Source organism: Oncorhynchus masou, chromosome 14 (genome assembly GCF_036934945.1).
Source record: "Oncorhynchus masou masou isolate Uvic2021 chromosome 14, UVic_Omas_1.1, whole genome shotgun sequence".
Lineage (NCBI taxonomy): Eukaryota > Metazoa > Chordata > Actinopteri > Salmoniformes > Salmonidae > Oncorhynchus > Oncorhynchus masou.
In genome coordinates, this window is record NC_088225.1 from 11246082 (window position 1) to 11270517 (window position 24436).

Below are 24436 nucleotides of genomic sequence, written 5' to 3' on the forward strand. Positions count from 1 at the left end.
TTTGTCTACTGTGTTATTGACTTGTTAATTGTTTACTCCATGTGTAACTCTGTGTTGTCTGTTCACACTGCTATGCTTTATATTGGCCAGGTCGCAGTTGTAAATGAGAACTTGTTCTCAACTAGCCTACCTGATTAAATAAGGGTGAAATAAAAAAATAAAATTCAATTCGTGATCCTATTTCCGTGGGACAGATTTTGGGCGAAGTAAACCCTCTCGCTTTAGCCTCTTCTCTGTCCATTATTGGGGGCTCGGCGCATCGTACCAGAGTCAGAGGGAGCGCGCTTGACTAAAGCACGCGCCAGGCAGTGATGTGTCGCAGATTTTAAAACTCAGAAAGATAACCTAAAATACCGCTCAACTATCTAATACGTGCATGTGAGTAAGTGATAAAGACTCCGATAATAGAAAAGGGTTGTAAGAGTAGGCAAAAAGCTTGTTTTAGCCGCTGCAGTGAGTTTTGGGAATCTGGGGGGTATTTTTTTTTTTTGGAAAGAACGAGAAACATTTCGCGTTCCCTGTTTTGAGCGTGCGACAAGCAGCCTAGGAGCGATGGAACTGTCATCTATAGGCGAACAAGTGTTTGCAGTTGAATCAATAATCAAGAAGAGAGTCAGAAAGGTAAGCAATGTAGCCGTGCTTCCGAATAGAAATGTAGTCTACCTATCATTGGTGTCTTATGGTTTTAACAGCCAATGTACTACCTGTACTCTTACAGAGTATATATCAGCCATTACACAAAAGTATTGCTACGCACTTTCCGTAGTTTACGCTAGACATTAATATTGTCATTCTGCTACGTGAAAAGCTGCTAATTCTAACACGCAAAAAGTTTAAAATATTTTTTTCCTGCACATAATGTTGCCTATAGGCTACATCATTTTCAATAAAGAGATTGTGGAATCTTTTCGTTTCCCTTGGTTTGTGTATGTTGTATGTTCTGGATACAGACTACTACCTCAAGTAGTAAAATATAAAAGGGGTGTGTTTAGCAAAATCGGGTCTCATCGTGGGGTATCACTGGTGGGTTTGTCCGCGCGGCCAATGTGTGTGAGCTACGCAGTTTATTTGTACGTTACGCCAACAGGAGGAGAACAGAGGACGGGAAGATGGATTGGGGTATCTGGGTGGGAAAAAAAACTGCTGTGTAATGTTACACCTCGCATGATCCATTCAATATTGTCCTATTATGTTGTTGTAGTATGATCATCACAATGAGCCTATGTTTTTGTATGGTATGAATCTTACTATGCATTTACTTATGCTTTATTTTGTAAAGTTGGTTTGAAAATGGAAGATTATAATACAGTAATGTTTCATTCTATGTATTGAGTATTCTATACACGCACACCATACAATTATATTATCAATGGGGGGTCCAAAGCGGAGACCTTCGCTGTGCAGCACGTTGCGCAATACGAGTTGTTTACATGTAAAGTCCTACCCATTTCCATCGCTTTTTGACGCTCAAGAAAATTATTTTACATAAAACCCATCCATGTGCGATCACGTCATCACAATAGTTGAGTTCGAGGCCTTTAGATTGACGTCATCTCGTTCAATCTCCATTTGAAAATAAAATTACCCAAATGAGCTCGACACCGACCTTTTAAAGCGACAGTCATCTTTTTATGCTCCTTGAACTACCGTACAAAGAGTACTAATTGTGTTATTTGCTCTCTTGCTAAATGTGCCTTTCTCTTTTGCTTCTTAGGGTAATGTGGAATACTTATTGAAGTGGCAGGGATGGCCACCAAAGTAAGTACTCTTCCTATTAATTAGTGAATGCAATACAAATCTGTATGAGTCATGTATGTATGACCTGGGTACATATAGTGCCTTCAGAAATGATTTCCACCCATTGACGTTTTCCAAATTTTGTTGTGTTACAGCCTGAATTTAATATTGATTAAATGTAGATTTGTTTGGTCACTGGCCTACACACAATACCGCATAATGTCAAAGTAGAATTATATTTTTTGAAACACAACAAAATGTGGAATAAGTCAAGGGGTGTGAATACTTTCTGAAGGCCCTGTAATGTTCCCTCTGCTTCTGATGTCTTAGTAAAAACCTCATATTATTGGTTAAAGTGCCTCTTATATTTAACACCCCTAATTCCGATTTCCTTAATCAAGGAAGTACACTGACAGGAGAACTGGCAACCACCGTACGCCATTTGGTGCATTTTCGTAATGTGAAGAGTCCGTCCAGATCCAGCGTTAATCCGATTCCGCACGCATCTAAAACTGAAGGGTACCCTTGTTTACCAACACTTTCAATAGAAATAGAGGGGTATACTACGACACTAGCTAGATCTACTCAGGATTTTCTAAAGCTAGCTAGCTTCACTAAGCTTCATATTCCAGCTCAGGCTTCATCCATGTTACGACCATGTATTTAGATTCTTCAGCTGCCGCTAACTCGCCAGGTTTGTAACTACGCTTGCATGTTGCACGTGATTAGTCGAATGCAGAAATCTTCATTGATAAAATGCTGAAACAGCAATCCATCAGCAAGTCTGTGCCACATTTTAGGTTTTTGCTGAAATGAAACAACTCATCCTGCAAATTCAGCAGGCTATGGTGTGAAATGGGTTATTAGAAGTGGTGTCTTTTTATTACACAATTGTTAAGGCTGTCTTTGTGTGCACGAGCACCCCCCCCCCCCACACCTATCGATTAAATTATTGTATTAAGTCATACGAAAATTGTACTGTGTGTGACGTTTCAAATTCTCACTACACATGAGTAAATATGTAGTGAGATACTGTAGGGTATTTGAATATTATTAACACAATAAAATATTTAACCAGCCGTCTTAAGTGGTTTCAGAGAATGAAGGGGATGATGACGTGCTTTTTTGCGAGAGGGAGGGGATCTGATTTGATTGGTCCTCAGCTCAAGCACTTCATTTAGGATGAAGTGAATTTAGCCTGCCCCAGAGCAGGTTAGAGCTAAAGTATTTGTTGCCATATAAATTTACCTGGCTAAAAGGTGAGCCACCTTCGTGTCAACAGTTATCCAGAGTTGAACTCAGAATTGACGAAAGTTAGCTCGCTAACTCCTCTATCCTGCAACGTAGTATACCCCTCAGGAGTCAAGACAAGTGGGAAAAACATAACAAATTCCAGAACGACTCACTTGCGCAATAGAGGTTGACATTTAAAAGTGTCTGGTGATTGATTTGGTGTATTTGTAATGATATCTATTGACAATTTACAATCTGCCAGGGTTTTAAAAGGTAAGGTATAACCGCTTGCAGTCTCTATAATTAAATTCATTGAAAGTTCCCATATGATTCTATAACAACTCCTGTCATTGTACCTCCTTGCCTAATTCAAGGGGATCATGCCATGATGATCCTGCATAAACAGTGCTTATAGAGTGTGATTGTTTTACAGGTACAGCACCTGGGAACCAGAGGACCACATACTGGACCCACGCCTGGTGCTGGCTTATGAAGAGAAGTGAGTAGTACTGAGAGTGCTGTAAGTATGAATACTGCATACTACTTTTTCTCTAGCCATTGCAATTTCATATTCTCTGTGTCTTATCAGGGAGGAGAAGGACCGAGCCCTGGCATACCGCAGGAAAGGACTCAGACCACGGAGACTCGTCTTGCGGGTACAGCGCTTACCTTTCTCCTTGTTCAGAACATCCACTTTCTTAATACTTTTCTCTGTCCCTTACATTAACATAGCAATTACACAAATGACAATACTTAATAGTATATTAAATCATCTTAAGCCTGCATCACACAAAGCAATTTATGTGTCATCTCAAGCAACTTTGCTGATACATGAAGCATTTCAAACGCAATTGAAATTGCATGCAACACCCAATCTTGTGAAACATCACGGTTCCATAAATTATTTGATAATCCAAATGTTTGCTAATTGTAACAACATCGATATACAGTGCATTCGGTAAGCATTCAGATCCCTTGACTTTTTCAACATTTTGTTACGTCACAACCTTATTCTAAAATGGATTAAATAAAAACATTTCCTAATCAATCTACACACATACCCCATAATGACAAAGCGAAAACTGGTTTTTAGAAATGTTTGCAAATGTACTAAAAATAAAAAACAGATGCCTTATTTACCTAAGTATTCAGAACCTTTGCTATGAGACTAGTCATTTTGCTCAGGTGCATCCTGATTCCATTGATCATCTGTGAGATGTTTCTACAACTTGATTTGAGTCTACTTGTGGTAAATTCCATTTGATTGGATAGGATTTGGAAAGGCACACACCTGTCTATATGAGTTCCCATAGTTGACAGTGCATGTCAGAGAAGAATCCAAGCCATGAGATCAAAGGAATTGTCCGTAGAACTCAAAGACAGGATTGTGTCGAGGCACAGTTCTGGGGAAGGGTACACAAAAAAATGTCTGCAGCATTCAAGGTCCCCAAGAACAGTGGCTTCCATTATTCTTAAATGGAAGAAGTTTGGAACCACCAAGACTCTTCCTAGAGCTGGCCGACTGGCCAAACTGAGCAATCGGGGGAGAAGGGCCTTGGTCAGGGAGGTGACCAAGAAGCCGATGGTCGCTCTGACAGAGCTCCAGAGTTCCTCTGTGGAGATGGGAGAACCTTCCATAAGGATAACCATCTCTGCAGCACTCTTCCAATCAGGCCTTTATGGTAGAGTGGCCAGATGGAAGCCACTACTCAGAAAATAGCTGTGCAGCGATGCACTCCATCCAACCTGACAGAGCTTGAGAGGATCTGCAGAGAAGAATGGGAGACACTCCCCAAATGCAGGTGTGCCAAACTTGTAGCATCATACCCAAGAAGACTCGAGGCTGTAATCGCTGCCAAAGGTGCTTCAACAAAGTACTGAGTAAAGGGTCTGAATACTTATGTAGATGTGATATTTCCAAAAACCTGTTTTCTTCTTAGCCATTATGGCATATTGTGTGTAGATTGATGAGGGGGGAAAAAACAAGTTAATCAATTTTAGAATAACGCTGTAACGTAATAAATGTGGAAAAAGTCAAGAAGTCTGAATACTTTCTGTATTTACTGTATATTTACAGTCCTCTTTTCCCCAATAAAACGAAATGTGCAACGTTGATTCAAAGTCTCTGAGGTGACCAGGACATGCGTGTGTCCTAATAGGGTGAGGAGACAAAGTAGCCAGTGGTGGTTGGAGATCTGGGGCCTGACCAGCTTGCACAATATCCTTCCTGTATGACTGGTGGGGTATTGGGGCTGTGGGGGGGGGGGGGGCAGTTTCTATTTCTACAGTTCAGTATAGGCAGTCAGCAAATGCAGCTTGTATGCCAATGAGACCCATTGACTAACTGGACAGAGCACAGCTCCAGACACATATACATTTGATCCATGGGCATTGATGGACAGTTGGTGGGTTGCAGAGGAAGTGGAGCTGATTAAGCATGGTGCACAAAGACCACTATCTCAGTCAATCCCCAGCCACCATAAATGATCACATACAGCAAGTTTTACCATCCAGGGGTTCCTATTGTTTGCCATAAATGGCATATTTCCTTTATAGGTACAGTTAAAGTCGGAAGTTTACATACACTTAGGTTGGAGTCATTAAAACTCGTTTTTCAACCACTCCACAGATTTCTTGTTTAACAAACTATAGTTTTGGCAAGTCAGTGCATGACACAAGTCATTTTTCCAACGATTGTTTACAGACAGATTATTTCACATATAATTTTCTGTATCACAATTCCAGTGGGTCAGAAGTTTACATACACTAAGTTGACTGTGTCTTTAAACAGCTTGGAAAATTCCCGAAAATGATGTCATGGCTTTAGAAGCTTCTGATAGGCCAATTGACATAATTTGAGTCAATTGGAGGTGTACTTGTGGATTTATTTAAAGGCCTACCTTCAAACTCATTGCCTCTTTGCTTGACAGATGGGAAAATCAAAAGAAGTCAGCCAAGACCTCCGAAAAAAAATTGTAGACCTCCACAAGTCTGGTTCATCCTTGGGAGCAATTTCCAAACGCCTGAAGGTACCGTGTTCATCTGTACAAACAATAGTACGCAAGTATAAACACCATGGGACCACGCAGCTGTCATACCGCTCAGGAAGGAGACGCGTTCTGTCTCCGAGAGATGAACGTACTTTGGTGCGAAAAGTACAAATCAATCCCAGAACAACAGGAAAGGACCTTGTGAAGATGCTGGAGGAAACGGGTACAAAGGTATCTATATCCACAGTAAAACGAGTCCTATATCGACATAACCTGAAACGCCGCTCAGCAATGAAGAAGCCACTGCTCCAAAACTGCCATAAAAAAGCCAGATTACGGTTTGCAACTGCACATGGGGACAAAGATTGTACCTTTTGGAGAAATGTCCTCTGTTTTGATGAAACAAAAATAGAACGGTTTGGCCATAATGACCATTGTTATGTTTGGAGGAAAAAGGGGGAGGCTTGCAAGCCGAAGAACACCATCCCAAACGTGAAGTACGGGGGTGGCAGCATCATGTTGTGGGGATGCTTTGCTGCAGGAGGGACTGGTGCCCGTCACAAAATAGATAACATCATGAGGCAGAAACATTATGTGGATATATTGAAGCAACATCTCAAGACATCAGTCAGAAAGTTAAAGCTTGGTCGCAAATGGGTCTTCCAAATGGACAATGACCCCAAGCATACTTCCAAAGTTGTGGCAAAGTGGCTTAAGGACAACGAAGTCAAGGTGTTGGAGTGGCCATTCCAAAGCCCTGACCTCAATCCTATCGAAACTTTGTGGGCAGAACTGAAAAAAGGAGGCCTAAAAACCTGACTCAGTTACACCAGCTCTGTCAGGAGGAATGGGTCAAAATTCACCCAACTTATTGTGGGAAGCTTGTGGAAGGCTACCTGAAACGTTTGACCCAAGTTAAACAATTTAAAAGACAATGCTACCGAACACTAATTAAGTGTATGTAAACTTCTGACCCAGTGGGAATGTGATGAAAGAAATAAAAGCTGAAATAAATCATTCCCTCTACTATTATTCTGACATTTCACATTTTAAAAATAAAGTGGTGATCCTAACTGACCTAAGACAGATCATTTTTACTAGGATTAAATGTCAGGAATTGTGAAAAACTGAGTTTAATGTATTTGGCTAAGGTGTATGTATACTTCTGACTTCAACTGTATGTTGGAATTACTGCACAGTTTTCCAGACCAATGCATATGTCACCCCAGCATGAGAGCCCATTTCAGGTGTCACATGGGCTGGCCAGCCATGGTTGGTAGCAAAATATGTATGAGGGCAATGCACGCCATCAATTTCCAGACAGCATGTTGGCTGTTGAATGGCCTCCTGACATGTGGCAGACACCATGGAACTGGACTATGTCTCTAGTAACTGCCTGAGGAGAGGACTGGTGGTGGAGTGGACCTATCACTGCAATTCCTATGACATGCCCACTAAGTTGATGGCATTTCTTGTCAATGAGTGTCAGATTGTGTTGGTTTATTGTAGTGAACACCTGCCTTATGCGCTTGTCATGTGTGGTTGTATTCTCCCCATGCACCATAATGTCACCAAGTCAACATATACGGCAACTCCAGGGCAGACATGATTGTCTGGATGAAGCAATGTGCCAGCTCAACCTGAACAGTATAAGAGTGCACTGGAAACATCCAAATGTGCATCACAAATGCAGTGAGCCAGAGGAAGGTCATGTTCGATTCAGGCAGACGTATTGTACTAGCAATGAATTAAAGCTCACTTCTACATGATGGGGGTGGCAGGGTGGCGTAGTGGTTAGAGCGTTGGACTACTAACCGAAAGGTTGCAAGTTCAAATCCCTGAGCTGACAAGGTCGTTCTGTCGTTCTGCCCCTGAACAGGCAGTTAACCCACTGTTCCTAGGCCGTCATTGAAAATAAGAATTTGTTCTTAACTGACTTGCCTAGTAAAATAAAGGTAAAAAAAATAAAAAAAATGATAAGGATGTGACTTAAGAGCCCAATCCTGGAAGTGCAAGTTGTAGAACTAGGGAGAGGGTGCCAGAGTCCAGGGTTGGATGATTCTCTTTCCTTTCATTGGAGCCTCCTTGTTGCCTCATTGACACTCATAGGCTTGTGGTGTTGCCATCCCAAGCAGTCTGCTGCCTTTTTATACAGTGGCTTCAGAAAGTATTCATACCCCTTGACTTATTCAACATTTTGTTGTGTTACAACCTGAATTCAAAATGTATTAAATATATATTTTTTTTTCTCACATATCTACACACACTACCCCGTAATGACAATGTGAAAACATGTTTTTTGAAATTGTTACAAATATATTGGGGAAAAAATACAGAAATATCTAATTTACATAAGTAAATAAGTAAATGTTAGAATCTCTTTTGGCAGTGATTACAGCTGTGAGTCTTTAAGAGCTTTGCACACCTGGATTAGCACATTATTATTTTTTTAGTTCTTCAAGCTCTGTCAAGTTGGTAGTTGAATAATGCTAGACAGCCATTTTCAAGTTTTGCCATAGATTTTCAAGCCGATTTAAGACAAAACTGTAACTATGTCACTGAGGAACATTCAATGTTTCATTGGTAAGCAACTCCAGTATATATTTGGCCGTGTGTTTTAGGTTATTTTCCTGCTGAAAGGTGCATTTGTTTCCCAGTGTCTATTGGAAAGTAGACTGAACCAGGTTTTCCTCTAGGATTTTGCCTGTGCTTAGGTCTATTCAGTTTCTTTTTATCTTAAAAAATTCCCTTGTCGTTGCCGATGACAAGCATACCCATAACATGATGCAGCCACCACCATGCTTGAAATAGGAAGAGTGGTACTCAGTGAAGTAATGGATTTGGACATAAAGTAAATTTCATTGCCCAAAATTTTGCAGGGTTACTTTAGTGCCTTATTGCAAACAGTTTGTATGTTTTGGAATATTTGGGTTGTACTACAACCCTGGTTTTATAAATGAAGAACGAGAGTTCTGACTTTTCTATAAACTGTCACTAGACAGCAACACTGAATAATTTTCTGCTTTGAAACCACCCAAGTCCTGTCTTGGCCCTAGCAGGCAGTGATTGGCGAAGAGTGAGACAACTATTTTCACAGTTTATCAGGAAACCCAGATTATGGACATGATTTATCACTATCGTGGTGTGTGTCTCGACCAATTTTCTCGACTTCGCTATTATAAGACAGTCGTCTAGATAGCACAATATCCGTATCCAGTCTGTCTGACTACTTTGAGTAGACGGCGGTGTGTTAACATGCGAAAAGGTAGTTTTCGTAATGATTTGTTCAACACCCTCAAATCTAAGATCAGTCTCATGCCACTGCCTTTCTTTGGCACTCGAAAATATCTCTGATAATGACCCGTGTTTTTGTCTGCTTCCATAACTGGGCGAATAGCTCCTTTTCCTCCAAGGGAGGTTATTTCCTGTTCTAGAATAGGGGCCACTTAGTAGTGGTTTCTTTGCAGCAATTCACCGACGAAGGCCTGATTCAAGCAGTCTCATCTGAACAGTTGATGTTGAGATGTGTCTGTTATTTGAATCATTTATTTGGGCTGCAATCTGAGGTGCAGTTAACTCTAATGAACTTATCCTCTGCAGCAGGGGTAACTCTGGGTCTTCCTTTTGTGTGGCGGTCCTCATGAGAGCCAGTTTCATCATAGCACTTGATGGTTTTTGCAATTGCACTTAAAGAAACTTTCAAAGTTCTTGAAATTGTCTGCATTGACTGACCTTCATGTCTTAAAGTAATGATGGACTGTCATTTCTGCTTGCTTATTGGAGCTGTTCTTGACATAAAAGGGACTTTGACTTTTAGCAAATAGGGCTATCTTATGTATACCACCCTACCTTGTCACAACACAACTGATTGGAAAGAAATTCCATAAATTAACTTTTAACAAGGCACACCTGTTAATTTAAATGCATTCCCGGTGACTACCTCATGAAGCTGGTTGAGAGAATGCCCAGAGTGTGCAAAGCTGTCATCAAGGCAAATGGTGGCTACTTTGAAGAATCTCAAATATATTTTAATTTGTTTAACACTTTTTTTTGTTTACTATATGATTCCATATGAGTAGGTGTGTCCAAACTTTTGACTGGTACTGTATGTTCTTCGCCGCTCGGTTGAAGTTGTAGGCCGTCTGAAATTGAGCAGTTTAGACGAAAAATAAGTATAGATGAATTTACAGATGATACGAATGGTGGCTTTGATAAACAGCAGTTGCTGAATAAAGCAAGAGTAACACTCTCCGGCAGGGCAGTGCGTATTATACCCTCTGGGGAGGGGCCAATCACTGCCTGCAGTGGCCAAGACGGGACTTGGGTGGTTTCATAGTTAAAAATGATTCAGTGGTGCTGTCTTACTACTTATAGCATAGTAAGAACTCGATTTCAAGATTAAGTAAAACTCAAACTTTTTTAAAGTCACCATTAGCCTGATGGTGAAATCCCTGAGTGGTTTCCTTCCTCTTCGGCAACTGAGTTAGGAAGGACTACTCTATATTTGTAGTGACTCGGTGTGATGATACACCATCCACAATTTTTACCCATCTACCAATAGGTGCCTTTCTTTGCGAGGATGAATCTGTGTTTGAAAATGGATTTGGAGTCAAATGTCCTAATGTTTTTTTTTATGTAGGGCAGACAATTGACTGCTCATATTCCAAATTTGAGCAATATCAGAGCTTGCAATATTGGGTTAAATAAGCTTATGTGGCCCACCACCCCTCCACCTAGGCATTATTCTGTCCTGTTTGAGTTTAGGGGGTGTGTCCCATCATCTATAAATGTAACTACTTTTGCAGTAAAATATTTTTACACAACCATCCATTTCATATACAGTGCCTTCAAAAAGTATTCCGACCCCTTGACTTTTTCCACATTTTGTTAGGTTACAGCCTTTTCTAAAATCGATTAAACTGTTTTTTTCCATCTCATCAATCTACACACATTACCCCATAATGACAAAGCAAAAAAATATTTTTTTTAGACATTTTTGATAATAAAAAAAATTGTATTCAGACCCTGTACTCAGTACTTTGTTGAAGCACTTTTGGCAGCAATTCGTCTTGGATATGACGCTACAAGCTTGGCACACCTGTATTTCTGGTTCACCAACTACTTCTCAGACAGAGTTCAGTGTCAAATCGGAGGGCCTGTTGTCCGGACCTCTGGCCGTCTTTATGGGGGTGCCACAGGATTCAATTCTCAGGTCGACTCTTTTCTCTGAAAACATCAATGATGTCGCTCTTACTGTTGCTGATTCTCTGATCCACTTCCATGCAGACGACACCATTCTGTATACTTCTGGCCCTTTGAACACTGTGTTAACAAACCTCCAGACGAGCTTCAATGCCATACAACTCTCCTCCGTGGCCTTCAACTGCTCTTAAAACTAAATGCATGCTCTTCAACCGATCGCTGCCAGCACCTGCCCGCCCGTCTAGCATCTCTACTCTGGACGGATCTGACTTAGAATATGTGGACAACTACAAATACCTAGGCGTCTGGTTAGACTGTAAACTCTCCTTCCAGACTCACATCAAGCATCTAGAATTAGCTTCCTATTTCGCAAACAAAGCATCCTTCACTCATGCTGCCAAACATACCCTCGTAAAACTGACTATCCTACCGATCCTTGACTTCGGAGATGTCATTTACAAAATAGCCTTCAACACTCTACTCAGCAAATTGGATGCAGCCTATCACAGTGCCATCCGTTTTGTCACCAAAGCCATATATACTACCCACCACTGTGACCTGTATGCTCTCGTTAGCTGGCCCTCGCTTCACATTTGTCGCCAAACCCACTGACTCCAGGTCATCTATAAGTCTTTGCTAGGTAAAGCCCCACCTTATCTCAGCTCACTGGTCACCATAGCCGCACGCACCCGTAGTACGCGCTCCAGCAGGTATATTTCACTGGTCACCCTTCAAAGCCAACTCCTCCTTTGGCCACCTTTCCTTCCAGTTCTCTGCTGCCAATGACTGTAACTAATTGCAAAAATCACTGAAGCTGGAGACTCATATCCTCCTCACTAACTTTAAGCATCAGCTGTCAGAGCAGCATACAGATCATTGCACCTGTACATAGCCCATCTGTAAATATCCCACCCAACTACCTCATCCCCATATTGTTTTGTTTTTTGCTCCTTTGCACCCCAGTATCTCTTCTTGCACATTCATCCTCTACTCATCTATCACTCCAGTGTTTAATTGTAATTATTTTGCCACTATGGCCTATTTATTGCCTTACCTCACTAATCTTACTTCATTTGCACACACTGTATATAGACTTTTCTATTGTGTTATTGACTGTACGCTTATTTATTCCATGTGTTGTTTGTGTCACACTGCTTTGCTTTATCTTGGCCAGGTGTAAATGAGAACTTGCTCTCAGCTGGCCTACCTGGTTAAATAAAGTTGAGATAAAAAATGAAAATAAAAATTGAGGGAATTTCTCCCTTTCTTCTCTGCAGATCCTCAAGCTCTGTCAGGTTGGATGGGGAGCGTCGCTACACAGCTATTTTCAGGTCTCTCCCGAGATGTTCGATCTGGTTCAAGTCTGGGCTCTGGCTGAGACATTGAGACTTGTCCCGAAGCCAATACTGGGTTGTTTTGGCTGTGTGCTTTAGGTCGTTGTCCTGTTGGAAGTTGAACCTTCGTTCAAGTCTGAGGTTCCTGACCGCTCTGTTTTCATGGTGCTAGGTGTTGTCCAGATGTGACGCTTGGCATTCAGGCCAAATAGTTCAATCTTCAGACCAGAGAATCTTGTTTCCCATGGTCTAAGACTCTTTAGGTGCCTTTTGGCAAACTCCAAGTGGGTTGTCATGTGCCTTTTACTGTTGTCCTTCTGGAAGGTTCTCCCATCTCCACAGAGTAACTCTAGAGCTCTGTCAGAGTAACCATCGGCTTCTTGGTCACCTCTCTGACCAAGGACCTTCTCCCCCCGATTGCTCAGTTTGGCCGGGTTGCCAGCTCCAGAAAGAGTCTTGGTGGTTCTAAACTTCTTCCATTTAAGAAGAATGGAGGCCACTCTGTTCTTGGGGACCTTTGGTACCCTTTCCCAGATCTGTTGCTCGACACAACCCTGTCTCGGAGCTCTACGGACAATTCCTTCGACCTCATGGCTTGGTTTTTGCTCTGACATGCACTGTCAACTGTGGGACCTTTTATATAGACAGGTGTGTGCCTTTCCAAATCATGTCAAATCAATTGAATTTACCACAGGTGGACTCCAATGATGTTGCAGAAACATCTCATGGATGATCAATGGAAACAGGATGCACCTAAGCTCAATTTTTAGTCTGATAGCAAAGGGTCTGAATACTTATGTAAATAGGGTATTTCTGTTTTTATTTTTTTTATTTTTTGCAAACATTTCTAAAAACCTGTTTTCGCTTTGTCATTATTGGGTATTGTGTGTAGATTGCTGATTTCTTTCTTTAATCCATTTTAGAATAAGGCTGTAACAAAATGTGGAAGAAGTTAAGGGGTCTGAATACTTATCGAAGGAATTGTATGGAAGACCTTAGAGAGATGGAAAAACATGGTTGTGCTTTGTTATACATCGGGTAGCGGTATCTCAAAGACTAAAGCCCTTTTTGAAGATTGACCATTAGCGTACTGGGTCGGAGTTCCCGAACGGAACGATATGACCACTCATGTAAACTCTTTTTCTGCGCGCTGATTGGACATTACATACAGTCAGTTGCGTGACATAGAAATCAATCCTATCTCTTGCGTTGCAACCATGTTGCAGGCAATTTTTGGGGTGACACACTGACCATCACTGATGCCACTTTGTTGCAATCAACAGAAATTGCGTCCAGATTGCTACGTGTGACATCGGCTTTAGTCTTCTCTTCTCCTACAGAATATCTATGCCATGGACCTCCGTAGTGCACACAAAGTCCCAGATACCCCTCGTCTGCGCTTCTCCCTTACCCGCTCCATGGGCTCCGAGCTGGACCAGGGCAGTCTGCCATACAGGGCGGGGGAGGGAGGGAGTGTCTACCCACTCCTGGCAAGACGCAAGAACAAGCAGAGGGTGTCCAAACCTGTGTCTGACAACAATTCCCTTCAACCACTGACCCGCATACAGGACCCCATGGAGCATGAATGGCAAGGCGCAGAGGAGAGACCGGATTCAGAGTTAACAACAGACACACGTGAAAACAGTATTCAGTTTGTTTTCTATCGAACATTTAATGAAACATTTGATCATCTATTTTTTATCTCGGGTTTGAAGGTCAGGATTGGTCCTATTCGTGGTATATTGATCTCATTTCCTGTGTCTTTCTCTCTTAAGGGCATAGCCAGTCAGAGTGCAGCTATCCCATGATGGAGCAGGAGGTGGAGTCGACGACTGACAGAGTGGAGAGTTGTGGTTCCACACTGGGCTCTGGAGATGAGACATTGGGGGGTGGGGCCTTGTTGAGGGTGACAGGGGAAGGGTACAGGTCAGAGGGCGGGACCTCTGAAACTGGACAGGAACAAATGGATAGGACTGATCAATCAGAGAGCTGTGTTTCTGCAGAGGGTCCAGAAGACCTTAACATTAGCAATAGGTTAGTGGACAGTGACACAGAAGTGGAATTGGGGACAGATACCTTGATTGACAGGGTAGAAAGGTTAGGCACAGCTAATGCTATTGAGAGGGAAGAGGGGTTGGGGACAGATTATTTTATTGACAGGGTAGAGGAGATGGGAACACATATTCTGATTGACAGGGATAGCACTTCAGTGGTGGATGTTGGAGATAAAACCGTGGCTGATGGTTCTGTGGTCTGTACCGATGTTGAGGTTGCAGAGGAAGTGGTGGAGAATGACACAAAACAGCAAGGTGAAGAGGTTGTGACACAGTGTCCAGACAGTAGTGGCTCAGAAGTGAATCCTGGCAAAGTGATTGTGACCTATGTGACTATCAACTCTTTGACCGTAACTTTCAAAGAGGCCCTGGCAGCTGAAGGGTTTTTTAAGAGCTGAAGGACAGAGTTCTGAGAGAGGATTAGAGAACATGTGAGGTTATACATGAAATGCAGCCCATATGTTGAATTTACCACTTAGGAACATGTTTAGATAAACAACCACAATATAATTTGTCATTAAAGATGTTTACAAAGCCTATGAGAGTAAATTGATACCAATTACTAGGGTTTTGGTAAGGTATTGTACCTTAGAGAATTGGGTGGTAATTTTCACGTTGTGTTTGGTTCTGGAAAGATGAGGAAAGATGGATGAGGGAGAGAGCAGTTGACTCCTGAATGTCATATTTATAACATTACTACTTCTCCAACTTCTCTTATTCCAGGAGGCTCATTTCGGTTGCTCTTTTTTCTAACACTTTTGTATTAAGTCGTCTGTCTTCCTCAGTATTAACAGTAAGTTGTGCATGTCCCGTATGTCATGCACACCCTTGTCCTCCATTCGATTTGTTAGTTTGATTTCTATAACAAAGAAACAGAAAGGAGAGAAGGAATGCCTGGAGGGATAGAAGTTTAAGCAGATGAAGGCTGGCTGCGTTGAAGTATTGTTGTTTTTCTTTATTTTACTTATCAAATTAAGAGCCTACCTGATTCTAGTTTTGTATTACCATTTGATAGTCCACCCCTCTCGCTAAGCCTTTGTGCATTTCTAAAGAGGGGATATCAGTTTACACCACTCATTCCCAAATGTGTTTTAGGTCTCATTTCAGTTACTCCTTTTTCTAACGCATTTGTATAAAGTCGACTGTCTTCCTCAGTGTTTACAGTAAGTTCTGCATGTCCTGTCAATCACGCACAGCCCTGTCCTTCATTTCATTCAATGTTTATTTCTATGACAAAAATAGAAAGGAAAGAAGGAATTCCTGGAGGGATAGAAGTTCAGCATTCCAAGATGAAGGCTGGCTACGTTGAAGTATTGTTTTTACTTCCAGGTAAAACAAAAAAAAGGCATATTGTTGTATTACCAATTGATAGTCCACCCCTCTCACTAAGCCTTTGTGCATTTCTGAAGAGGAGATATCAGCTTGCACATTTCCTACTGCAACAATGGTGTAAATTGAAGCAAATGTTCTCGGTTGTATTTATCGCATGTCACATGTAAAAGCTAAATTAAATGTCACGTGTTGAAAAATGTATCTTTGGTCACAATGACATGTCAAATGTCTTCTCTATACCATATGCCTAGAAATATATATATATAGTGTCAAATCTACTTGTGCTTGAGATTCATATAACCTCAACATTTTAGCATGTAATAAAACATGTTAGCAGTAACAGAAGTGTCCTCACTGGTCCATTTTAGTAGCTTTTTTGGAAATGCATGTGCAGCAACTTGTGCCTCCTTTTACCACCACTAGGGGTCAGTCTCCTCGGGGAACCATGTACATAGGTCGATCCACCCCAACCCCTCAAAAATAAAACACTAATTTGACTAGCTACAAGCAAAATTATTCAGCACATCTTTCATTTTCATTTTATTATAAAAAAAAAAAACAGTATTTGAGTCCACAGTTCTTTGTACAGTAAAAAATATTAAATTAAACTCTCAAAGTTCTGAGCAGAAAGATAAATTGGGGTTGGGACGAGGGACAGCAATTATTCTGGGGCAAGGAGAAGGGGACCAGTGCATTGGGCTCAAGTCCAGAGGGAAAAGTAAGGGTGAGGCAGAGAACGACTGGTCACGTCTCTCCCCTTCCTCAGTTCTATGCAGCACAGTTCATTTGGATCCATTCCCTCTGTTTTACAAGAACAGTAATGTCCTATACATTGGCAGACCCCCCCCCCCCCCATACACTCTAAACTTTACAGGCATATAGGTATTTGCCCCTCCCCCACACTAAGTTTCTTACAAGAGTGCTCACACATGAGGGTGAGGGAGGGCATGTGTGGTCAGTGAGACGGAAGTCCCTTCCAGTATTGATGTCCAATGGTTCGGCATTTCAAATGTAGTCTCCATTGGCCACTGAAACTTGCAGCAGGCCCTCAACCCCAAACTCTTTTTTATTCCAGATTGAAAGCCCAACCCAGACATCAGTGAAATGAAATAACCCCACCCCCATTTCAATAACAAAAATATATTCTATATGAATTGTAGCAGTCTTAGGGTATATGCCAACACACCGCCAAAAAATGAAAATAAATAAAGTAAACCCAAACTTTTAAAAGAAAGATATGCATGGTGTTTGGATTTATAATAATATTCATCCAAATAACTAAAACTGATAAGACTGATTTATGGAGAAATTACAATAAATCCATTGCATTCAATTATTTGCTCTTACATTTTTCATTTTTTTTTCAAATCTTAAACATTTCTTAAAAAGGCAAATACTCCCATAGTCCCAAACCCCAAAAATATTACCTGCATCGTATTCTCGAAGGGAGATACCATCCCCTTATTTGTACACAATTGGCAAAAAATATATTAACAGCAATAACTTACCATTCATTTATTAATTAATCGACGTGTTGATTTATAGTTGCATCTCCCATAGGAAGTTCACTTCAATGTATTTTTTATTGAAAACATTAAATAATATTAATAGTAAAAAAAGGCTAACACTGTCCCAGGTGCAGTCCCGAAAGCACGGTGAGGCTACATGTCTAAAGTGTTATGATTAATGTTCTGCCCAAGGTCCTGGCTGTTCCCAGACAGCATGTCAGGTCCTCCAGGCCCATGGAGACCACCCATCCCACTGAGTTGAGACAGCATGGCATTCTGGTCTGACCCAAACTGGTCCATTGAGTTCTGCTGCTGAGGCAGCTGTTGAGAGGGGACCACCATACCAGGGTGGTGCTGGGGTAGCTGGCCTGGGTGCGGGGAGCCCGTCTGGGTCTGTGGGGAGATATGATGAGGGGAAGGCTGGGGCTGCATGCGCGGGGAGGGGCTAGAGTGTGGTGGCTGGGACTGGGGTCGCGGGGAGGGCTGTGGCGAGCGCACTTGGTTGCTGAGGGACGTGGACAGCGTCTGGCCCTGCAGGTGAGGGGACTGGGCCATCTGCTGCTGGGGGCTCATGGGACTGCTGTGCTGGGCAGGAGAGCCCCCACCCAGGTGCTGCTGCTGTTGAAGCAGCCTCTGGTGCAGTGCCTGCTGGAGCAGAACCTGGGAGGACTGCGGCTGGGGGGTGCCCTGCGGGGGCTGGGGCTGCTGAGGGGGGCCGCCTACTCCAGTACCCGGACCCCCCTCAGCCCCCTGGTGGCCCACCATGGCATTCTGGTGTTGTTGTTGCTGCTGCTGCATCTGGAGTTGGTGCTGATGCTGGAGCCTCTGCTGTAGCACTGCAGCAGCCTGCTGCTGGGCCACCGTGCTGGGGTAACCCTGCTGCCCTGGCTGGGCTCCAGGCTGCTGCTGCAGTCCAGACTGGCCCTGACCAGGCTGCTGGGGGGCCATGCCCGGCTGGCCCATGTAGCCCTGCTGCTGGAACTGGGCATGGTTCCCAATCTGTTGCTGCTGCTGCTGCTGCTGTTGCTGTTGTAGTTGGAGATGCCTCCTCATAAGGAGCTCTCTGAACTGGGGGTTTATGTTGGCCATGTTAGGTGCCTGCTGGCCTGGCATCCCTCCTTGCTGATGCTGCTGCTGTTGATGCTGCTGAAGTGCTGCCACCTGTTGCTGCTGCAAACTACTAAGCATAGGACGCTGCTGCTGCGGTTGTTGCTGTTGTTGTTGCTGCTGTACTTGCTGTAGCTGGGTCATGGTGGGCATGTTGACTCCCTGACCCATATGCATACCTGGCTGACCAGCCACAGCATTCACATTGACCTGTTGGCCACCCATACCTCCTGGAACTCTGCCTGGACCTGGCCCGCCAGGGTTTCCTGGGGGTCCTGGGCCCCCCTTATACTTGGAGGCTCTCTGCTTGATAAAGGCAGCCATTAGCTGAGGGTTTGAGCGGAGGATGTTGAGCACCTGCTGTTGCTGCTCGGGTGAGCTGGGGGAGCGAAGGGTACGCAGCAGTTCCTGAAGGGCAGCCTGCGGAAGGTTCCCACCCCCAGCTGCACCACCTTGCTGCACCATACCAATCAACCCACCAGGTCCCTGAGCCTGCTGCCGCACTTGCTGCGGTTGTTGCTGCTGAGGCGCCACCATGCCTGGATGTCCCATCATGGCTTGCCTCTGCTGGGGTGGCATTCCCTGGCCAGCCCACTGTTGCTGGGGGATCTGAAGCGGGGGACCAACCCTCTGCTGCTGCACCTGTGGAGGCAGCTGGCCCTGGGGGTTAGGCTGCTGGGGCTGCTGCTGCATGGGGCCAGGGCCCACCATCATACCTGGAGCACCCTGCTGCTGTTGCTGCTCCATGTGAGCCCTGGCAGCAGCCTGAGCTGCCTGAGCCTGGGGAGGCAGCCCCTGGGCCCCCACCATGCCCACCCCAGGGTGGGCCATGCCCATCTGGCCCTGGGGCTGTTGGTGGTGAGGGTGCGGAGGCATCATGCCAGCTGCCTGCGCCGCCTGCCTCTGCAGGGCCATCTTCCTTTGTGCATCTGCCACTTGTTGAATCTTCATGGCGATCTCCACAGCCGCTGGAGGAGGCCCCGAAGGAGGTTGCTGCTGCTGGGGCATAGAAGGCTGGCCAGGGTTGGGCTGCTGTTGTGGTGGTTGCTGCTGCTGAGGTGGTGTGGCTGGTCCTAGGCCCGGTTTGCCTTGGGACTGAGGGTGCGGTGAGGAGCCTGGAGGCCTGTTGGTGTAAGGTGACAGGCTGTTGGGGTGTTGCTGGAGCTGTGGGGGGTTTGAGGCCTGGGACTGCTGCTGGACCTGAGGAACCATCTGCTGTTGCTGGGGGGAGTTCATCATCCCACCTCCTCCTGGCATCTGCTGGAACTGGTGGTGAAGCTGGTGGTGCTGCTGAGGCATCCCACCTTGCTGCTGCAGCAGCAAAGTTCCTCCACCACCCATCCCAGGCTGGGGCCCAGAAGGCATGTTGGGCTGGGTGGGTGTCTGTGGTGTTGGGGGCTGGGTGCCTCCTGATGTGGGTGTACTGGGGGCTGTGGTGCCATTGTTACCTGGTGATGGCAGCCCCCCAGGAGGTCCTCCTCCACCGCAGGCAGGCTGGCCCACCCTCTGCATGCTGGCCATCCTTCTCCGAAGCATCTGAGCCTGCTGGAGGCGGTGCTGGAGTTGCTGCTGGCGGAGCTTGTGCTTGATGTTGAGGCAGAAGGGTACGGGGCACTTGTTCTCCTGGCAGTGCTTGGCATGGTAGCAGCACAGAGCAATGAGTTGCTTGCAGATGGGGCAGCCACCATTGGTCTTGCGCTTGCATCCCTTGGTGTGCTGCACCACACGCTTCATCTTCTGGCAGGACGGCAGGGAGCAGTTGGCATTGCGGCATTGGCAGGCGTGGACCAGGGACTGAATGCAGCGCTGAATGCTGAGGCGGCGGGAGTCCCCGGGGCTCTGAGTGGCCGCGGCCGCTGCGTTGTTGCTCTCGTCGTCCAGGCCCAGGCCCAGCTTCTCCATCTTGTGTTCATGGCCCTTTGTGTTATAGCAGGTGATACACAGGTCGTAGTCCTCGCAGACGGTGCAGTGGAAGCGTGTCTCCACGCTTGCCTTGCACTCGTTGCAGGTGTAGACGAAGCGATCCTGGCTCTGATTGTGTAGCTCCACCAGCATGCACATGGAACTCCACTTGGCTCTCCTCAGGGAGGAGAACTCCAGGTGCTTGTCCCGGGCCAGCGTCAGGAAGGCGTCACGCCCATCCATCAGGTCGCAGGCCATTAGGGGGTCCGGGTCCGTGATGGGGGGCAGGGAGTTGGCAGTGGGGCCGGCGATGAGACGGATCACAAAGAACACCTGTAGGAGGCAGAGAAGAAAGGATGAGCACTGGGACTGAGAATGTGTGTTTGTGGCTTTATTTAGAAGATGGCGACAGCATCAAATACCTCCTTGTGTTTCTCCATACAAGCATAGAGCTTCTGGGAGAGGTCATTGGACACATTGGGCATCCCTGGTTTCTTCTTATTGGCTCGGATCAGGCTGCTGTTCTTGTTCTTGCTCGTCTTCTTACTGTTCTTCTTTTTGGCATTCTTGCTGTCACTTTTCGGGGCCTGTGTGTGGAGAACAACAGATTAAAATCGACTCCAATACATTCCATTAACCACTGAATCTGAAGCAGCCTCGAAATTGACCCAATTAGCAATGGTTCAATATCTATCCTCTAAGCAATACTTTTTAACAACAGCTACTCCTATCATGTTATTATTGAGGACCACCAATATATCCTTCACCCCAGATCCTGTAACATATTCACAAAAACACTCCTCTCTCTCCTGTTGTATTGAAGTCCTTACACTCACATCTACGCTCTCGCTGGAGGTGCTGTTCTCCTCCCTCTTCCTCTCTTCCTCCTCCTGCTCCAGCTCCTTGATGCTCTCCTCCAGCACGTTGGGCCAGAAGTCCCCCTCAAAGTATGGTAGCTCGTTGGCACTGGTGAGACGGTCCTCTGTGGCCTGCTTGAAGACGTCCTGAAACAGAGCATGAATAAGAAGTGTCGGGGGGGGGGGGGGGGGCTCCACACATACAATTACCTCATAGAAGAAAGCAGTTGGATGTGCCTGGCACAGCCTGTGCAATGTCTGACAAAACAAAAATTGTAGTCACCTTGTAGTCATGCACAATGCGCTCAGCTACGGCCTTGTCCAGCATCTTCTTGTACCACTCCTGTAGACGCTTGGGCTTGGGGATCTTCTGGTCCACAGGATGACAGTGGAAGATGTAGTCGTCCCCTTCACTTGGGGGACAAGCCCAGATGTGCCCTGTTGTAAACCTGCCATGGGAGAGGAATAGTTGAAGAATCAGACCAGCAACTGGAAAGAGTGAATCTTATTAGAACAGTAAAGTAGAATGAAATCTACAACAGAGCCTTTAGAAATGTAGTACATATCATTACACTATAGTTTAGAGTGACGAGGTCAAGTCGTGTTCTCAGGAGTCTATACCCACTAATAGGTTGAGCTTAGTAAAAAAAAAGGGCCTTGTCTCTTACCCCAACTTCTTGACGTACTCCAGGTACCCTATGAGTATCTCATGGTACACGCCTGTGCGGAGGTGTCGGGGTTGGAAGAAGTGCACGCTGTCCAGGTAAGAGATATACACGCGTCTCTGGTTGGGCGGAGGGCTGTCTGAACCGTACTCCTGCACATGCATGCCGAAGAAGCAGACGTCAGCCCCGTCTATGTCCTCGAACGCAAACAGCGCCTTCGTCCTGTAGGGAAAGGACTCGGACATCTCCCCGGTGTCCACAAACCTGTATCAGTTAAAGGAGAGCGTAAGTAGACACACACCCACGCAAACCCTGTATCAGTTAAAGGAGAGCGTAAGTAGACACACACACCCACGCAAACCCTGTATCAGTTAAAGGAGACACAAACCTGTATCAGTTAAAGGAGAGCGTAAGTAGACACACCCACACAAACCTGTATCAGTTAAAGGAGAGCGTAAGTAGACACACCCACTGTATAGGCACTGTCTCACGAGAACAGATAACAGTGGGCTGGCCAGGGAACTCTAGTCTACAAATGGGACTAATTGAAAGCCCACATGAACCTTGAGTCCGTTGAAGCTAGGATCAATTTGACATCTCCCTTGGTAGTCTATATTTGACTCCATATTAAAGATTCACTACCTCACTGTGCCCTCAAGACTCTCACCTGGACTTCATGCCTGGCTTGACTTCCACCACCTTGTCGGAGACATGGACCACACGGATAGTGACATCACCAGACTCTGGATGGTTCTGCCGCCTGAGGTAGTCATTCACTCGCCCCTCTAGGAAGCTGCCCAGCTTAGTTTGGGGGAGCCCTGTGAAAATTAAGTATGGAAAGAATAGAATGTGAGAGGGAGGGAGAAATAATAAAACAATTTTGGACAGAAGGAAGAAAGGAATGGGTGATAGCAATTAGAGGAAAGGTCACATGGTTTCAGTTAAAGCCAACCTGTCTGGGGGGGGGGGGTGTATGGGGGTAATGTATGTTAAGTAGCTCAGAGCAGAGATTTTCACTGGTGATATTAAAGACAGAAGAACCACTGGGCTCTAATCTGACAGTTAACATTTTTTTTTATAAAAATGGCAAGTCAGAAGCATAAACTCAACCACTGACTGCTTCTAGAGGACTCTGAAGTCAAACTGAGGCACTTTGTCAATCAATGTCTAAAATGCCCTGATAGCGTTGTCAATTTGGCAACTAACAGCATATCTGAGACTTGGACTAATCCTCTGCTCTGAGCACTCAATAAATCAGAAGAGATGACAGGGTGTAAACTGGATCTGACACCATGTAAGGACATTTCCCCCTCTTCCATTCAAGACATATTTCATTGAGATCCTTGTATGAGTGTAGGCCAGTTGGTCCTTTTAATTTGCAAGCCCGTTCGCCTACCTGTGGCTCCCTAAAAACTCTGCCTTCTTTGAGGGTGTGGAGAATGGGATGGGGGAGGTAAGAATTTCCACTCGTGGAAGGATTGTAGGCACGCAAAAACTGAACAACTGTCAAAAAGTTTGGGGGAAAAGCGCGAGTATCGATGCCATTGCAAACTGAAAAAAATTTACCCAAAATATGATTTCAAGTAGATTTCTGGACAGTGGACACCCACTGAGGAAAAAGAGATTTGTGAGAGGATGACATAATTAAGGCTCCAACAAGATGAAAAAAAAAAAAGTCCATGATTGCCCCGGTGACCCACAAACCTTAAAAACAGCAAACTATAAAGCGAGAACCCCTAAATGACCATGTTTTGCCATGTCCTTCAGTGTGTACAGGCCTGGGATAAGAGTGTAATCGAACCACAAAGCTGCAGCAGACTGGCAGCGGCAACTATTGTCTGAGGACTGGCTTCTGAAATAAAAAAATAGGGTTGGTTACATATAACATTTTCACTGGGGAGGGAGGGGGAGATACGAAAGGTTTGGGTCATGGAAGAAAGTAGAATGGGAAAAAGGTAGAATGTGTGTTAACTGGAACACTCGGCCTCTCGAGTAGTGTATCAGGGCGTAGGGAATTAAACCAGAGGAAAGAAGAAAACTATTTGGAAAAAACAGTGCACCAAATCATAAATTTAAACAAAGATTTGAAGGGGGAAAAAGTCAATTGTGTGTTTGCTCTTCACATGAGAAAGTATGGTGTTATACTTGTGGGATGTGCGGTTAGGAAATTGGTATGTGTCAGTAACAGCACCAAAGGAGAAGAGGGATAAAGAGAACACAGAAAAGAAACGGCTGAGCGACTGGAGAGGGGAAGGGAGACTGACACCCCGATGAAGATGACGGTAGATGAGCGCCCCCCCGTTTGTCACTTACTCCACTTACTTCTGGCCGCGTATTTGTTCTCTTTCCGCGTCTTATTGGCCTTCTTAAGGCAGCTGTCACATACAAAGCTGTGGAGATGAAAAGGAACACGCTTTACTTCAAATACATCATACATGCATTTGTTATCATATCTCTGTGGCCTTCAGCTTCACTTCTTTGCCCTACTGTAGAAGTTGGCAGCAATGAATGATGT

At 44.7% G+C, this 24436-nt stretch overlaps 2 protein-coding genes across 10 annotated transcripts in view; one reads left to right on the forward strand and one right to left on the reverse strand.

Moving 5' to 3' along the window:
* Nucleotides 1-265: 265 nt before the first annotated feature.
* On the forward strand, nt 266-16079 carry LOC135554197 (uncharacterized). Of its 3 annotated transcripts, none has more exons than XM_064986339.1 (6): nt 266-621; nt 1715-1758; nt 3404-3469; nt 3560-3626; nt 13819-14140; nt 14272-16079. In XM_064986339.1, the coding sequence occupies exons 1-6, from the start codon at nt 553-555 to the stop codon at nt 14946-14948; spliced, it is 1245 nt and encodes a 414-aa protein (XP_064842411.1). In that variant the 5' UTR covers nt 266-552; the 3' UTR covers nt 14949-16079. The 3 variants fall into 3 exon arrangements, with proteins under 3 accessions (XP_064842411.1, XP_064842412.1, XP_064842413.1); XM_064986340.1 differs by having other exon boundaries at nt 13819-14131; XM_064986341.1 differs by having other exon boundaries at nt 267-621; nt 13837-14140.
* A 326-nt stretch (nt 16080-16405) lies between these two features.
* The window catches only part of LOC135554195 (histone acetyltransferase p300-like), a 28697-nt gene continuing 20666 nt past the window's right edge, over nt 16406-24436 (reverse strand). For 4 of the 7 annotated variants that reach the window (XM_064986331.1, XM_064986335.1, XM_064986334.1 and 1 more), the window contains exons 23-29: nt 24235-24311; nt 22589-22739; nt 21925-22185; nt 21540-21705; nt 21230-21403; nt 20822-20986; nt 16406-20732 (exon numbers count right to left, since the gene is read on the reverse strand). In XM_064986331.1, coding sequence (XP_064842403.1) covers nt 17544-20732; nt 20822-20986; nt 21230-21403; nt 21540-21705; nt 21925-22185; nt 22589-22739; nt 24235-24311 — 4183 coding nt within the window. In that variant the 3' untranslated portion in view covers nt 16406-17543. The remainder of the gene's footprint in view (nt 20733-20821; nt 20987-21229; nt 21404-21539; nt 21706-21924; nt 22186-22588; nt 22740-24234; nt 24312-24436) is intronic. The other 3 variants (XM_064986332.1, XM_064986337.1, XM_064986336.1) reach the window with 1 other exon arrangement.